Below are 14,871 nucleotides of genomic sequence, written 5' to 3'. Positions count from 1 at the left end.
CCTTAGTTTTTCCGCCTCCGACTTCCCCAAGGGTATTTCCGGTTCCGGCTGCCGGCCGGAGACGACATGGCGGCGTCAGCTTCGACAGCTGCTGGAGAAGAGGATTGGTAACTCTGGGGGCATGAGCTTCGGTTGGTCCCCTGGCTCTGGGCTGGGGGACTCGCGGCGGCCGCAGACCCTCCGTGGGGGCGGGCGTGCGGGGTGGAACAAGGGATGAGGCGGGGAGCGAAGACGCTGACATCTTGTTTTAAGGTTGCTTCGGGACTTGGGAGCCGCAGGGTGGAGGGGCGCCGGCCCGGCCAGTTTGAGCCGCTTGCTCTCCGATTCGATACCCGCTCCCATACCCTCACCCCGTCCCATCCTATCCTCTTGCATGTGCTCGGGGCCCCTAGGGACGCCTGTTCATGAGGCCTCCCCGCCTCCCTGCCCCTGTGCTCTCTCCGGGTTCTGTCCTCCTTCGCCCCTGGGATCAGCCCGTGACAGGCAACACTCTGCCACCTTCACCAGCCCCAGCCGCTCTCGTGAGGACTATTGTGTGGATAAAGCTTTAGACCACGCAAAACACCCTTCTAGTTCTTAGCAAGAAGCCAGGACCTATAAAGACCCTGGAATTTGGAAACGGGATGACTGTGAGGGTTCGGTGCACCTAGAAGCTTGGGATGCTAACGAGGCCACTTAGTGTGTGTGAGTCAGTGTCCTCGGCTGCATGTGTGTCTCGGTGTGTGTGTGTGTGTGTGTGTGTGTGTGTGTGTGTGTGTGTTGAAGTGGGTGTGGCATCTGCATCCTAGAATGGTGGAGACGGTCAGGATGAATTTGTAAGCTGCTCAGCCTCCTTTACTGTGATCACTGTGACATGTGGAGAACCTGTAGAGACAAGCCCAGAAGTGAAGTGCTTTGGCAGAAGGTACAGAGCTTGACTGGGGAGCCAAGTCTGACTCCAGAGCTTATTATAGCCCTAGAATAATCGGCAATAGTCCTTCCCCCCTTTTTATTATTATTATTGTTACCACCCTTAACTATCAGGCCATCCTGTATGTCACATCCAGGACTCAAATCATAGCTACGCGGGCAAAGGATTGAAGGGCCCCGAACTGAGGCTATACCCCATTAGTCTTACATTGGTCCAGCGCTGACCTTCCTGAAGACCGCCTGAAATTAGTGAGGGAACTGCTACAGAGGCACCTTGAGATTAGAGCAGATTCTGTGGTCTGAGACTCGCTATCTAGTGTTTTGAAGTTTCTGCCTGAGATATTAAAAAAAAAAAAAAGAACCACTGATATTGATTCGTGTTAGAGCAGCATGATGACAAGGAACCAATGAAAGAAAGCAAAGTGCCTCTGTGTACAGTCAGCCCTCCATATCCACAGGGCCTGCATCCAGGGATTCACGCAACTGCCAATCACAAATACTGGGGCAAACTGCATCTGTAGCAAACACACACAGACCTTTTCTTGTTGCTATTTCCTAAACAATATAGTTGGACAACTGTTTGCCTATCATTTACATTGTAATGTAGTCTGCATAGGCTAGATTAAAAGTATATGGGATGGGGCCTGGCACAGTAGCATAGTGGTTAGTCCTCGCCTTACACGCACCAGGATCCCATATGGGCACCAATTCTTTTTTTTTTTTTTTTTTTTTTTTTGGAAAGGCAGATGTACAGAGAGAAGAGAGAGGAAGATCTTCTCCCTATGTGGCTACAATGGCCAGGAACCAGGAGCCAGGAGCTCTTCCAGATCTCCCATGCAGGTGCAGGGTCCCAAGGCTTTGGGCCATACTCCATTGTTCTCCCAGGCTACAAGCAGGGAGCTGTATGGAAAGCGGAGCTGTTGGGATTAGAACTGGTGACCATATGGGATCCTGGCACGTTTAAGGCAAGGACCTTAACCATTACGCTGTCACGCTGGGCCCAGGCACCGATTCTAATCATGGTGGCCCTGCTTCCCATCCAGCTCCCTGCTTGTGGCCTGGGAAAGCAGTTGGGGACGGCCCAAAGCCTTGGGACCCTGCACCCGTGTGGGAGACCTGAAAGAAGCTCCTAGCTCCTGCCTCCAGATTGGCTCAGCTCCAGCCATTGCGGCCACTTGGGGAGTGAATCATCAGACGAAAGATCTTCTTCTCTGTCTCTCCTCTCTGTAGATCTGCCTTTCCAATAAAAATAAATACTCTTTTAAAAGTATATGGGAGGATGTACACAGGTTGTATGTAAATACAAGGGACTTGAGCATCTCTGGATTTGGTATAGGTGGAGGCTCATGGAAGCAATCTCCCACAGATGCTATGGGGTGCTGTCACCTGGGCAGTGCTGTGGATACCAACCAATCGTGTTCAGTGTCATTACAATAGCTGTCCCAGTGTTTACAAGTGTGTGTCCTCTAATTGAGCACAGGACCATGGCCCTTCCCCTGGACAGGCTGAACTAGATTCACCAGCCTGCCAGGGTCATAAATACATCCAGGGTACTCTATTAATAGCATCCTTCTCACTTCCCTTTGAAAGGTGAAGAGTTACGCAAATAGGATAAGCATAGACTAATTTTTTCTTTTAAAAAATTGTTTTAATTTGAAAGGCAGATTTACAGAGAGAGACACAGAGAAAGGTCTTCATTCACTAGTTCATTCTCCAAATGGCTGTAACAACCGGAGCTGAACCATTCTGAAGCCAGGAGCCTGGAGCTCCCTCTGGGTCTCCCACGTGGGTGCAGGATTCTAAGGACTTGGGCCGTCCTCCACTGCTTTCCCAGGCCACAAGCAGAATAGGAAGTGACCCCCGTATGGGATGCTGCCTTTGTGCTGCCAGTTAAGCCATTGTGCTGGGCACCCATAGCATTGCTTCTGTGGCCCAGACCCTCTAAGGTATTTGACATAAGCACATTACCTTTAATCCTTACAGTCTCCGTTGCAGTAGGTAGTGTTAGCTGCATGTGGTAGATGGTTAACAGGCTGAGTAGAGGTTAACTACAGATGACATGTCTGGTAAGCAGTTAGGACCTGTGACTCTAAGGCTGATGGCTCTCCTCCTCCACCACAGCCAGAGCACTCCCTCGGCTTGTGTTCAGGGTGATGTGTTGTTGAGAAGGCATAATGGGAACGGTGTTGGCAGTGCTTTGGCATCTGGATCCATCAGTTTAGGGAAAGATAGGAGCAGTGATGGGAAGCTTGATGCCGGGATAAATGGCTGCCTTTTCTGGATCACAGAGATAACCGCCAGTCAGGAACTCTGATTCAGCCTGAAGTTTGAACCTTAGTTTATCATTTCACTTCTGGAAATCTGTTTCCTCAGCCATTGGCGGAAGTGATGTGTAAGCTGCTGATTCCTGTGCTTCCTTACCAGGCCACTTTGGCAACTAAAAGAAGCAGATTTCCCTCAGGTTTAAGGAGTATCACAAGAGAGTATTGTGGGCCTTAGGCAGGAAGGCTGTGATGGTGAGTCAGTCTCTCTCCCGGTCTCTCCAGGGTCCTGCCCTCTGAAGTCGAAGTGTTAGAATCAATCTATCTGGATGAACTACAAGTAATTAAAGGAAGCAGCAGGTACGTATTCAACTAGGGGCAGGCAGGAGGACTCAGTAATGAGTAGATTCTGCACAGATGAGCCCCAATTCATAGGTGTGGTGTGGTTTCTCCTGTGCAGAAAAAGGTTTTTCCTTTAATCTTATGAAAAGCAAGTGTGCCCGGTGCTTAGTGCCTCAGGCCACTTTCCTGTCTCCCAGCTGTCTTCCCAAGTCCTTAGCCCCTACTGCATCACCCTCTGGGGTCTCCACTTGCTCCGCCCCTGCAGATCTTCACCGTGGGAGATCCTTATCACGCTGCACCCCGCCACCGCAGAGGACCAGGGCTCACAGTATGTCTGCTTCACACTGGTGCTACAGGTCCCAGCACAGGTGAGGCTCTGCCGGGAGGGAGCTGGGAATCCCTGGGGTGGACCCCTTTTGCCACAGCACGCCACAACGTGTCACTCTCCTCATCAGTATCCCTATGAAGTGCCACAGATCTCCATTCGTAACCCCCGAGGGCTCTCGGATGAACAGATCCACAAGTAAGTTGGGCTGGTCAGAGTAGGGAAACCTTGAGCTACAGCTCTGCCTGGAGAGGGAGGCAGGCTTAATGTTGGGTTTGCCCTCTTCTTCCAGGATCTCCCAGGCATTGGGCCACGTGGCCAAGGCTGGGCTAGGCACGGCTATGCTTTATGAGCTCATTGAGGTAAGAGGTATGCTAGCCTGGAAAAATTAGTTTTCCCATCAAGCTAGACTAGTTTTCTCTCAAGGGAAAACACGGGCCTAGAATTCTTTTTTTTTTTTCTTTTTTTTTAATATCTGTTTATTTTTTATGAGAAAGGCAGATTAGATTTACAGAGAGAGACAGAAAGGTCTCCCATTTGCTGGTTCACTCCCCAAAAGGCCACAATGGCTGGAGCTGAGCCAATTGAAGCCAGGAGCCTCGTCTGGGTCTCCCACCATGGGTACAGGGTCCCAAGGCTTTGGGCTATCCTCTTCTGCTTTCCCAGCCCACACACAGAGAGCTGGACAGGAAGTGGAGCAGCCAGAGCATGAACTGGTGCCCTTATGGGATCCTGGCACCTGCAAGGCGAGGATTTAGCCATTGAGTCATCACGTTGGGCCCAAGAATCTTAAAATATATTTGGAGTCATTCATTTAGTCCTTGTTAGGTGAGGCTTACATTAATCCAGAAGGATAGAACTCTTTAAATTTCAAACAAAGTTATTCCATGTCAGTTCAGTAACTTAGGTTACTTCATCCAGCCTCTTGACAGAAAAATTCCTTTCCTCTTTAACTGCCATTTTATTTCTGTTTTAGTACATTTCTTGTTCTGTTGGCACTGGCAACTGAAAGTGGCAAAATATAGGGCTCTTGCCATGGTGAGGGCAGTCTTAAGCCATAAATGAACATGTGAAGACTAGCCTGGCATTGGGACTGACTAGAGAAAGTCATGACTGCTTTCCTCTTGACTTTATATCCTGACTGTGGAGTAACCCAATTAAAGTGACCCAGGGGTACTCACAGAGAAATTTTGTTTACAATTTTAAACATGCAAGTTTGGCTTTGTTTTCTTCTACTTAGAATTTTTAAGAGAAAGGACCAAAAATAGAATGCAGGCGGGTACTTGGAGTCAGAGCAAATAGGCATTGTAGACCAACTGTGGCACTCCTAGGTCAGGCCTCCACAAGGCAGCTTTGAACTTGGCATAATTCTAGAGTATTAGCTATACCAGTGTGTACTTCACAAACTTACTTGATGCTTTTGGAATTTCCATCCATTGGATGGGCTATGCCTTGACTTTGTCTCAGTGCCAACCCCAGAACAAAGCTGGGTTCCAAAGGGGTTAATAAGGCCTCTCAGGAGACGAGCTTTAAGCAAATTTTTTTTCTCTCCAAGATGTATTTTCATCTCCAGGATACAATAAGAGGGACTTAAAGAGAGGGGAACCAATTAAGTTGGATTTTGAAAGCCAGGAAATTCAAATCTCAGGGGAGGAGGTGGGACATGGATAAGGGCTGATTCCAAGTTAGAGCATCTTCGAGACGGACCCACTTGAAGACAAGGAAACAAAGTGGCTTGCTGGGAGCCAAGTGTAGCCAGTGGTTCCTGGATGATAGATAGGCTGGGCTCCCAGTTTCTGCCTGCACCTCCCTGTCTGAAAAGTGTTTTCTCTCCTGCCAGAAAGGGAAGGACATTCTCACAGATAACAACATCCCGCATGGCCAGTGCGTCATCTGCCTCTATGGTTTCCAGGTGGGTCTCTCAGTTGGAAGCCGAGGGCAGATGAGGGTCCAAGAGGTAGAGCTCAGAGGCACAGGGCCCTTTCCGCTCCTCCCTGCTGCAGGAGAAGGAGGCCTTCACCAAGACAGCCTGTTACCACTACTTCCACTGCCACTGCCTCGCCCGCTACATCCAGCACATGGAACAAGAGCTGAAGACGCAAGGCCAGGAGCAGGAACGGCAGCATGCTGTGGCCAAGCAGGTGTGCCTCCCTGGCCCCTGTGCACCTGGGGATTTGCAGTCTTTCCCACTCCTCCCCTGCAGTAGCTCTTCCCTTAAGACATCCTAGCCACCTTTGAGATGAATGAAATTTACCTCTGCCCCAAAGCCACATCCATAAAACTTGAAGTTGTGAGGAGTTCCCAGGCCTTCAGTTAGGATTCTCCCGCTCTGTCCCCACTCCCTGCTGAACACGTTTTCCTTACCCTTCAGACTCAGCCCTGTGCAGACAAGACTGGCTCGTGGCTTGGCGCCCAGGGTGCCGAGCCATGAAGCAGGCCTGTGATTCCTCTTCTTTCAGAAGGCAGTCGGTGTGCAGTGTCCGGTGTGCAGAGAGCCCCTTGTGTATGACCTTGCCACTCTTCAAGCAGCTCCTGAGCCCCAACAGCCCATGGTAAGGGGGTTTCCTTCTACTGAAAGCCAGGCATAAGGGCATTCGCTCAAGAGGGGAAAATGGCTTCTCAGTTAAATGGGGTTTCTGGAACTGAACTTGACTGTGTGCAAAGCCATAGCTCCTACTGGGAGCCTGGATGTGTGAGGCCAAAACCAAGAACACTGCGTGGGTCGCCTGAGGCAGCTGGGAACAAGAGGGGTTGCAGTGTGCTGCCCCCTGCTCGCTCTCCTCCCTCCAGGAGTTGTACCAGCCCAGTACAGAGAGCTTACGGCAGCAGGAAGAGCTCAAACGCCTCTATCAGAGGCAGCAGGAGCGGGGTGGCATCATTGACCTTGAGGCCGAGCGGAACCGCTACTTCATCAGCCTTCAGCAGGTGAGAGAGGTCGGCCACTTGTCCTCCAGGCAGTGCCACCTTTCCTACAAATGCTGCTGTGCTGCAGCTCTCGGGTGGGCAGTGTCCTCTCCAGGGGGGGTCACCAGCCAATGGCAGGTGGCTGCTGGTGGCAGGAACAGCCTGCAGTCCCTACTTCCAGCACCTGCCTCTCACTGCTTCTCTCCAGCCTCCTGCCCCCTTGGAACCAGAGTCAGCTGAAGAAGTCTCTGGAGGATCCCACCCAACTGGTGCCCTAGCCACAGAACAGCCTGCCTCACCAGCTGCCCCGCCCCTCTTGCCAGTGGCCACACAGTATGTGTGTGAGAAGATTCCAGGGGCCAAGCCAAACCAGAGGTTGGGTGAGACGCAGAAAGCCATGCTAGATGTTTCCCGGCCCAGTCGAGGCCCCTGGCGACAGCAGGATCAGAAACACCTGAAGGGAGGGGAGTGCTGCGTCCCCAAAGGTACCAAAGACACACAGGAACTATCACTTCCTGAAGGGTCCCTCAAGGAACCCATGGACCTAAAGCCAGAACCCCATAGCCAAGGGGTTCAAGGTCCTCCCCAGGAGAAGGGGCCTGGCAGCTGGCAGGGTGCTACGTCCCGCAGGACTCGGGACTGTGCCCGCTGTGAGCGCTCCAAAGGCCGGACACCAAGCTCTTCCTACCCCCGCCCACCGCGGGGCCGAGGCGCACACCGCACTGGTTCTCGAAGGGAACCCGTGAGCCTGGAATCTGAGCATGGTTCCTAGCAGTACTGGAAGGGGACAGGGACTTGGGGACGGGAGGGACACAATAAAGAGATTGGGCCTTGTTTGGCTTTCTTTGCTCAGCAGTGCCTAGCCTATGGAATATGACTCTTCCACGTTCTTAGCAAGCCTGGGCTGTGGCAAGTGGCTCCTAACTTAGTTCTAAAGTCTGTCCTGCCAAGAGTTTCTGGGTAGAGAGTTCAACATTCCACCACCTAGAACAGCAGGTTTTAGGGAATACCCACTAGTGAGGTTGATACGTCACTAGTGATCAACACATGGGAAGAGACCACTCACTGTTACATGTGTATTTAATCTGAATGCCCTTGGATTATGGAGTGCGTGCCCATATGAACCTGAGTCTCCGTCATTTGTCCGTGCAGCGGCCTGATTGAGTCCTGTAGGCATCTCTGACTACAGCTGCTGCTTTCACAGGAAACAATCCAACGAAGGAGCAGGGGAGGTCACAGATCAGAGGGAGCATGGCATGTGTTTATTGAGATCCTGGGGGCTGCACACAGCCCAGGCCATCACCTCCTCAGAGTCTCAGTACTGTGGAGCGCCCCTGTAGGATCATTTTTATACAGCATGAAGTAACCCTGCACCTGCGCAGGACTGATCTGGTTTGTCACTTTGAGGACACGTTCTGCAAAGGTCTCAGCCAAGGAAGGTGCCTGCCCTGGATAGAACCTCTGGAACATCTGGGTCAGCTGCCAGTGAGAACAGTAGCCCACGTACTCCTTCAGGTCCACTCGTCCAGGGCGGATAAGCGCAGGATCCAGTCTAAGAGAAGGCAGGGGAAGCAGGGTCACAGGCTATTCCATCTCCTGCCCTCAAAGAATGGTCTACTTGTTGACCCTCCCGAGGAACTAAAGGTAGAGTCATGCCCCCCAGGCTCAGTGTCCCCTGCCCCCGTTACCTGTCCATGTGATTGGTGGTCATGAACACAATACGGGCTTCCGTGGAAGCAACACCGTCCAGGGCATTGAGAAGTCCACTGAAGGTGAGGCGGCCAAGGCCCTGGTACTTGACTGGGTCTGGAGGAAGGCAGAGATCAAGAAACAAGTGATTGTAGCCCTGCTCAGTGTCAGCATTGCTTCTTCTCCCTGCACATTCCCCCACAGAGCTAGACCTCCAGGAGGGGGTCCCCGTGGCAGGCATCCTCATCCTCCAGCGGCCCTCTCTGGGCGTCCACCTTGTCCAACTAAACCGCAGTTCCTTTGGTACCTCACGCAGTCTAGTTCCTGCCCTGCAGCGGCCTGCACTTACTCTCTGCAGCCAGGTCTCGACTGAGGAAGGCAGCGTCCACATCCTCCAGGAGCACCAGGCTCTGCTGCGGGGCCACACTCAGCAGGTAATTGAGCCGGTCATCTGAGAGGCTAGGGTCAGTGAGACTCAACAGGCAGATGCTGTACTCCAGCTCCCCAGCCAGGGCTGTGCTGCGGGGAAGGGGGATGACAGGAGGGGTGGGTCACCCTAGAACTCTCCCTGGGACCCAAGGCTCTTGGCACACAGTCCTAGGAGAAGCGTCTCCTTAGAGACCTAACTCGTCCACCACCCACCATGGTGATCTATGTCTTGGGCTGATTTTGAAAGATTATTTTACTTGAAAGAGTAACAGGCAAAGACAGAATGATTCCCCCATCCAATGGCTCACTCCCCAAGTGGCTACAATGGCAAAAGCTGAGCTGATTCCAAGCTGGGAGTCAGGAGCTTTTCCTCCAGGTCTTCCATGTGGGTGCAGGGACCCAAGGCTCTAAGCTAACACCCATAAGCACAGCAGGTCATATCTGTGCCAGCCCCTTATATCTCAAGTTTATCCTGGCCCCTGGACACCAGGTTCATTGCCCTCCTTACCCCTCCCACCTTCAGCCCAGCTTTTCCCCAAAAAGGCAAAGGTGTGCAGAGTATAGAGAAAATTGACTACTCACATAAAACTGCTCTTTCCACAACCAGGAGGGCCATGAAGCAGGTAACCGCGTCTATAGGGAATGCCTAGGGATACAGCCATGAGGGTCAGGACCTAAAATGCAGTCATCCCCTGCCCTAGATGTCCAGTCATTCCCAGCCCTGACCCCAGCCTTGCTGTGGGACAACCTCAACCCATGCAAACAATGCTGCTTCCCGCTTCATCTGAGGATCGAAGTACAGTTTTATATTATCCCATTGGGCAAGAGCCCAGCCACTTCTCACCTCTGTCAATGTACCACTGGGGGTTATCAATGAATTCCCGCACGTCTTTCACAATTCGGTCTGCCAGACCTTGTTGGAGAACCACAGAATTCAATGGCCGGCGGCGGCGCGGGTAGCCAAAGGCACGCCATTCGGAGCCCACAGCTGTGTACATGACTGTCTTGCCTTCCTCCTGTTGCAGGGCAAGTTCTCGGGCTGGGAGTGAAGAGACAAGGCAAAGCCACGAATTCCCTTTAAGACTGTAGATTGTTCAGTTAGAGCTATGGAAAGCTGCCAAAATGCATTCAGACCTTACTCTCTTATTAAACCTTACTCTCATCTCCAAATTGCCCCAGCTGATGTCAAACGTCCCCACCCATGCGATCTCCTTATGAAGGTCACCTGTACCATCCCACACCTTCCTCCAGGATGTTGAAGAAAACCTTGCGGTCAGTGCCCAGGGCTGTGAAGGTGACAGACTCCCATGGAGTCCCCGTCTGCAGGTCTATCATCTGCATCTCCCGGCTCCTTTCCACGCGGATCCATTTCCCCTGATACCTGAAGGAAAAACAGATGTGAGCAAGTGGGCCAAACCCCGCTCTCCAACGACCCTCCTCCAAAACCAGCACCCTTACCAGATGAAATGGTTTCCAGGGCTGGGGATGAATTCGAATTTGGTGGAGATGCGTCCACTCTCGTGCTGGAGGTACGACGTCTCGACACTGAGGTGCTGGGTGCGGGTACTGTGACGGGTGAGCCAGCTGAGCAGCCAGCCATAGCTCCTGTCTCGGGCAGGGACTTCCAGTGTGATCATGTAATGGCGTCGGAACGCCACCAGGCCCAGCTGAGCACCCTTCCGGGCCAGGGCCAGGGCTGTGCCCACGCCCACCAGCCCAAACCCAGCCCCAAAGTAGGGATTGTCCTTCAGGGCCAGGATGAAGTCCGAGAGTGGCATCTTGAAAGAGCAACAGTGAACCTTACGGGCCTTGAGGCATGATCAAAACCTAGAGGAGGAAGGGGAGAGGAGTGGGAGCAGAGCAGGACAGAGCACAAGATGAGGCAGAAGCTGACACTGGAGTCCCCAGCCACCCAAAGGGAAGCAGGAAGTATGGATCGGCACTACAGAGGATTTCAACACTCCCTTTCCTGGCTGAAATTCCAAAGCCACTCTCTCAATGTGCCCTCGACATCCTTCTGGCTAGAAGATCTTGCCTGGTTCCAGCTGGTTTAGAAAGGGGTTCCACCGGCAGGGCTCTGCCACTGACCCACAGCAATCCCTTGTAATCAAAGGTCATGTTCAAATACGGTCCCTCTTAAAGTGCTCACTTTCCAAATGTCCGGGTTAACCTTTTATCATCTCCCACCTAAACTGTCCCTTTTAAAATGAAAGTTCTTGAGACAATCTCAAGGCACCAACAAATTACCGGCACAGGTGTCCGCTCCTACTGCATCACCTCCAATGGTTGACTGCATTGGGAAACTCCTCAGCCTGTATCTGAGACTATCTACGACACCTGGCACCCATCTACCTTTTACGATTTAGCTCTTAATACTGAAGGGTCAACACGCATGCAGTCCAACTCCCACCGCCTTGTCCCTGCAGTTCTCTCGCCTCGGAATGCCCATCCTCTAGTCCTTCCACTCTCTGCAACTGAAATTCAGTCCATCTGCTAATACCTCCCGGAACCTTTCAACCACCACCCGTTTCCCGAGTAAGGCGTAACCGGTTCCCACTGTACACAGTAAGATCCCAAGGCACACACACAGGCCAACTTCTATGTAGCGTCTCTCTCCACCGATCCTTTTGCCCTCTCCCTAGGGCGCAACCTGGCCCACGCCCGACGTGCAGGGGGTGAGCTGAGGGCAAGGACCTCGGCCGAGGGCCTAGAGCGGAATCCACAAAGCCCCAAAATACCTATGCATGCAAGGCCACAGACAACGCTCTCCCTGCTCCCGGTCCTTGCCAGACACCCAAAAGTCTCCTTCCAGAACGCCCGCACACCCGAGCAGCGTGGTTTGGAATAATTCTTCACTCCGCCCCCTTACCGCCGGGACTCTCTAGGCTTCCGTCTCGATGGTAATGCCCCACTGTGCCGGAGGGCGGCGCGGCCCCGCCCCCTCGAGTGCGTTCAAGCACTTCCCGCCACACCCACCAAGCTCGTGGCACTCTGCCCCACAACTCTCCATGATTTGCCAGGGGCTTGCGGGTTGGGGGACCATAGAGACAACCATAGAGTCCCCAGCCAGCCGCCAAGGGGGAGACAGAGAGGTGCCTCTACAGGTTCCATGTCCCAGAGGCTGCTGGGCCGGAGGCGGTCATGCCAAGGGCGCCCGGGGAGGCCGCCTCAGCCGCGGTCCACCTTAGAGGTGAGGCTCCCGCCGGCCATAGGCCGGCAAGTGAGTGAGAGGCTGCCGGGTGGGAGCTGAGAAGGAGTGTGCGTGTGGACAAGCCCAGAGATGGGCGTAGGCCTGGGCGGTGGGACCCCAGGAGGAGGTGCTGGGAGCAGCGGCGTCACGGCTTGGACCCCTGTCTGGGTACCTGCTGCAGCCTCCGTTTCTCCGATTCGTCCGTGTTCGTCCCGGCGCTCCACCCCAAGCCTTGCAGGTTACAAGCCGCCTCCGACGTCCGCCGGCTCCTGCGATCAAGCTCCAGCCCGGCGGTGAGGACGCTGTCACCGCCTCCACTCCACAGATAGGAAGGCGGAGGCCCAGAGGAGCGAGGCGGAGGGTTCGGTCCCCGGCCACGCGGTGAGTCAACCGAGGACAGGTGACAGCCGGAGGGCGGGGCGGGAGGCTCGCGTAGTCCGGACCTTCCCTCTATCTAATTTGACCTCTCTGTCCCTCAGGGCCCGGCCCGAAAGCTCCCGCCCACCTCACCCCAGGTGAAGGTTCTCCAAGGAAGGGGGCGCCGCCTCCTCCTTGGCCCCCACCTGAAGCCGTCCCTGGAGGGCGGCCCCGCCCGGAGCCTCCGTGGCTGGGTGTGGGGAGAGTTGCCTTGACCTCGCGGTTGGGTGATGCCTGCCCTTGAGCGGCTGCGTGTGACTGCTGTCATTTCTAACTATTGCCTTACATCCTTTTGACCATTCAGTGTCGAATTTAGCGGCGGAATGTGCCCTTGAATTGCCATTCATTTCCCTGTTGAGGCTGTAGGACAGTAATAAGTGAAATTTGGGAAGTTGCGTTGCTTTAAACTGCAAGGAACCCCTTGATTTGATCATCTTGGTACAAGGTCACCAGTTTTCCTTGGATGGAGCCATGTGTCTGTTTTTTTTTTCTTTGTTGAGATTTATTATTTTTATTAGAAAGGCAGATTTGCAAAGAGAAGGAGACAGACAAAAATATGTTCATCTGGCCCGGCGCAATAGCATAGTGGCTAAAGTCTTCATCTGAACGTGCTGGGATCCCATATGGGCACTGGTTCTAATCCCGGCAGCTCCACTTCCTATCCAGGTTCCTTCTTGTAGCCTGGGAAAGCATGGCAGCCCAAAGCCTTGAGACCCTGCACCTGCATGGGAGTCTTGGAGGAGGTTCCTGGCTCCTGGCTCCAAATCGGCGCAGCACCAGCCATTGCACTCACTTGGGGAGTGAATCATCGGAGGGATGATCTTCCTCTCTGTCTCTCCTCCTCTCTGTATATCTGACTTTGCAATAAAAAAAATCTTAAAAAATAAAAATAAAGAACAATATTATTTTTAAACAAATATATTAATCTGCTGGTTCACTCCCTTAGTTGCTGCAACAGCCAGTGATGAGCCAATTCAGAGCCAGGAGCTGCTTCTGTTCAAAGCCAGAAGCCAGGAGCTTCTTCTGGGTCTCCCACGTGGGTGCAGGGTCCCAAGGCTTTGAACCATCCTTTACTGTTTTCCCAGGCCACAAGCAGAGAGGTGGATTAGAAGTGGAGCAGCCAGGATACAAACCAACTCCCACATGGGATCCTGGAGCATGCAAAGCGAGTTTAGCCACTGAGCCATTTTTATTTATTTTTATTGGAAAGGCAGATTTACAAAGAGGAGAGACAGAGATAAAGATCTCTCATCCACTGGCTCACTCCCCAAATGACCTCAGTGACTAGAGTTGAGCAGATCTGAAACCAGCAGCTTTTTCCAAGTTTCCCATGTCGGTGCAGGGTCCCAAGGCTTTGAGCCATCCTCTATGCTTTCCCAGGCGATAAGCAGGGAGCAAGATGAGAAGTGGAGTAACTGGGACACAAACCGGTGCCCATATGGTGTTTGAAGGGAGAGGGTTTAGCCATTAAGCCGTTGTCTGGGGTTCCTGTGTTGTTTTTGTTTGTTTTGAAAGATTTATTCTTTTTTTTAAGATTTATTTATTTTTATAGAGAGATAAACAGAGATATATATGCAGATATACAGAGAGGAAGATCTGTCCGATGGTTCACTCCCCAAGTGACCACAATGGCTGGAACCGAGTCAATCTGAAGCCAAGAGCTCTTCTGGGTCTCCCACGCGGGTACAGGGTCCCAAGGCTTTGGGCCGTGCTCAACTGCTTTTCCAGGCCACAAGCAGGGAGCTGGATGGGAAGCGTGGCTGTCGGGATTAGAACCGGCACCCATTTGGGATCCTGCGGGCTCAGGGCAAGGACTTTAACCGCTATGCTATCACACCAAACCAGATTCATTCATTTTTTGTTGTTGTTGTTGGAAAATCAATTATATAGAGGAGAGACAGAGAGGAAGACCTGTCCGCCAATCTACTCTCCCAAGCGGCCCCAACAGCTGGAGCTGAGCCTGATGCTTCTTCTGAGTCTCCCACACAGGCGCAGGGTCTCAAGGTCTTGGGCTGCCCTCGACCACCTTCCCTGGCCACAAGCAGGGAGTTGGATGGGAAGCAGAGCCACCAGGGTTAGAACCAGTGCCCATATGGGATCCCAGTGTATTCAAGGCGAGGGCTTTAAGCACTAGGTTACCCCGTCAGGCCTCTATCGCAACAGCTTCTTAAAGGATAATTAAGAGTTGATTAGACAGAGATTGAGAAGGCAAGAGAGAGGCAGAAGGGTGTGTATGTTGAAGAGAATGTGGCCGGGATGACTCGGTGGTACATCAGGCTAACCCTGTGCCTACGACGCTGACATCACTGAGTTCTAGTCTGGGCTGCTCCACTTCCGTTCCAGTTTTCTGCTTATGGTCTGGGAAAGCAGCAGAAGGTGGCTCAAGGCCTTGAGATCCCTGCACC

At 52.8% G+C, this 14,871-nt stretch overlaps 2 protein-coding genes across 6 annotated transcripts; one reads left to right on the top strand and one right to left on the bottom strand.

Moving 5' to 3' along the window:
• The first annotated feature begins 35 nt into the window (after nucleotides 1-35).
• Nucleotides 36-7,593, top strand: RNF25 (ring finger protein 25). Of its 2 annotated transcripts, none has more exons than XM_040986523.1 (10): nucleotides 36-107; nucleotides 3,456-3,530; nucleotides 3,778-3,880; nucleotides 3,968-4,035; nucleotides 4,130-4,199; nucleotides 5,678-5,749; nucleotides 5,841-5,978; nucleotides 6,300-6,389; nucleotides 6,628-6,762; nucleotides 6,950-7,593. In XM_040986523.1, exons 1-10 carry the CDS (start codon nucleotides 67-69, stop codon nucleotides 7,511-7,513), a joined length of 1,356 nt encoding a protein of 451 aa, XP_040842457.1. In that variant the 5' UTR covers nucleotides 36-66; the 3' UTR covers nucleotides 7,514-7,593. The 2 variants fall into 2 exon arrangements, with proteins under 2 accessions (XP_040842457.1, XP_040842456.1); XM_040986522.1 differs by having other exon boundaries at nucleotides 6,297-6,389.
• A 400-nt stretch (nucleotides 7,594-7,993) lies between these two features.
• LOC121160589 (mitochondrial chaperone BCS1) lies at nucleotides 7,994-11,761 on the bottom strand. Of its 4 annotated transcripts, none has more exons than XM_040986519.1 (8): nucleotides 11,729-11,761; nucleotides 10,318-10,686; nucleotides 10,101-10,240; nucleotides 9,704-9,898; nucleotides 9,442-9,505; nucleotides 8,780-8,949; nucleotides 8,430-8,547; nucleotides 7,994-8,293 (listed from the first exon to the last, which is right to left on the bottom strand). In XM_040986519.1, exons 2-8 carry the CDS (start codon nucleotides 10,635-10,637, stop codon nucleotides 8,041-8,043), a joined length of 1,260 nt encoding a protein of 419 aa, XP_040842453.1. In that variant the 5' UTR covers nucleotides 10,638-10,686; nucleotides 11,729-11,761; the 3' UTR covers nucleotides 7,994-8,040. The 4 variants fall into 4 exon arrangements, with proteins under 4 accessions (XP_040842453.1, XP_040842452.1, XP_040842454.1 ...); XM_040986518.1 differs by having other exon boundaries at nucleotides 11,598-11,751; XM_040986520.1 differs by lacking the exon at nucleotides 10,318-10,686.
• Between the last annotated feature and the right edge of the window lie 3,110 nt (nucleotides 11,762-14,871).

This window comes from Ochotona curzoniae, unplaced genomic scaffold (assembly GCF_017591425.1).
Source record: "Ochotona curzoniae isolate NIBS_2020 unplaced genomic scaffold, NIBS_Ocur_1.0 contig_4514, whole genome shotgun sequence".
Classification (NCBI taxonomy): domain Eukaryota; kingdom Metazoa; phylum Chordata; class Mammalia; order Lagomorpha; family Ochotonidae; genus Ochotona; species Ochotona curzoniae.
The sequence above is the reverse complement of the archived record's forward strand: the minus strand, read 5'-3'. Positions and strand labels throughout refer to the sequence as shown.

What these genes read in the sequence shown, in the direction of transcription:
- RNF25 (XM_040986522.1), top strand. Translation starts at nt 67, where the DNA reads ATGGCGGCGTCAGCTTCGACAGCTGCTGGAGAAGAGGATTG. An exon ending in TGCTTTATGAGCTCATTGAG is followed by an intron (nt 4,200 to 5,677) that starts GTAAGAGGTATG and finishes CTCTCCTGCCAG; the next exon opens with AAAGGGAAGGACATTCTCAC. An exon ending in CTGAGCCCCAACAGCCCATG is followed by an intron (nt 6,390 to 6,627) that starts GTAAGGGGGTTT and finishes TCCTCCCTCCAG; the next exon opens with GAGTTGTACCAGCCCAGTAC.
- LOC121160589 (XM_040986519.1), bottom strand. Translation starts at nt 10,637, where the DNA reads ATGCCACTCTCGGACTTCATCCTGGCCCTGAAGGACAATCCCTACTTT. An exon ending in TCGAGACCTGGCTGCAGAGA is followed by an intron (nt 8,548 to 8,779) that starts GTAAGTGCAGGC and finishes GCCTTCCTCCAG; the next exon opens with ACCCAGTCAAGTACCAGGGC. An exon ending in ACCACCAATCACATGGACAG is followed by an intron (nt 8,294 to 8,429) that starts GTAACGGGGGCA and finishes GCCTTCTCTTAG; the next exon opens with ACTGGATCCTGCGCTTATCC.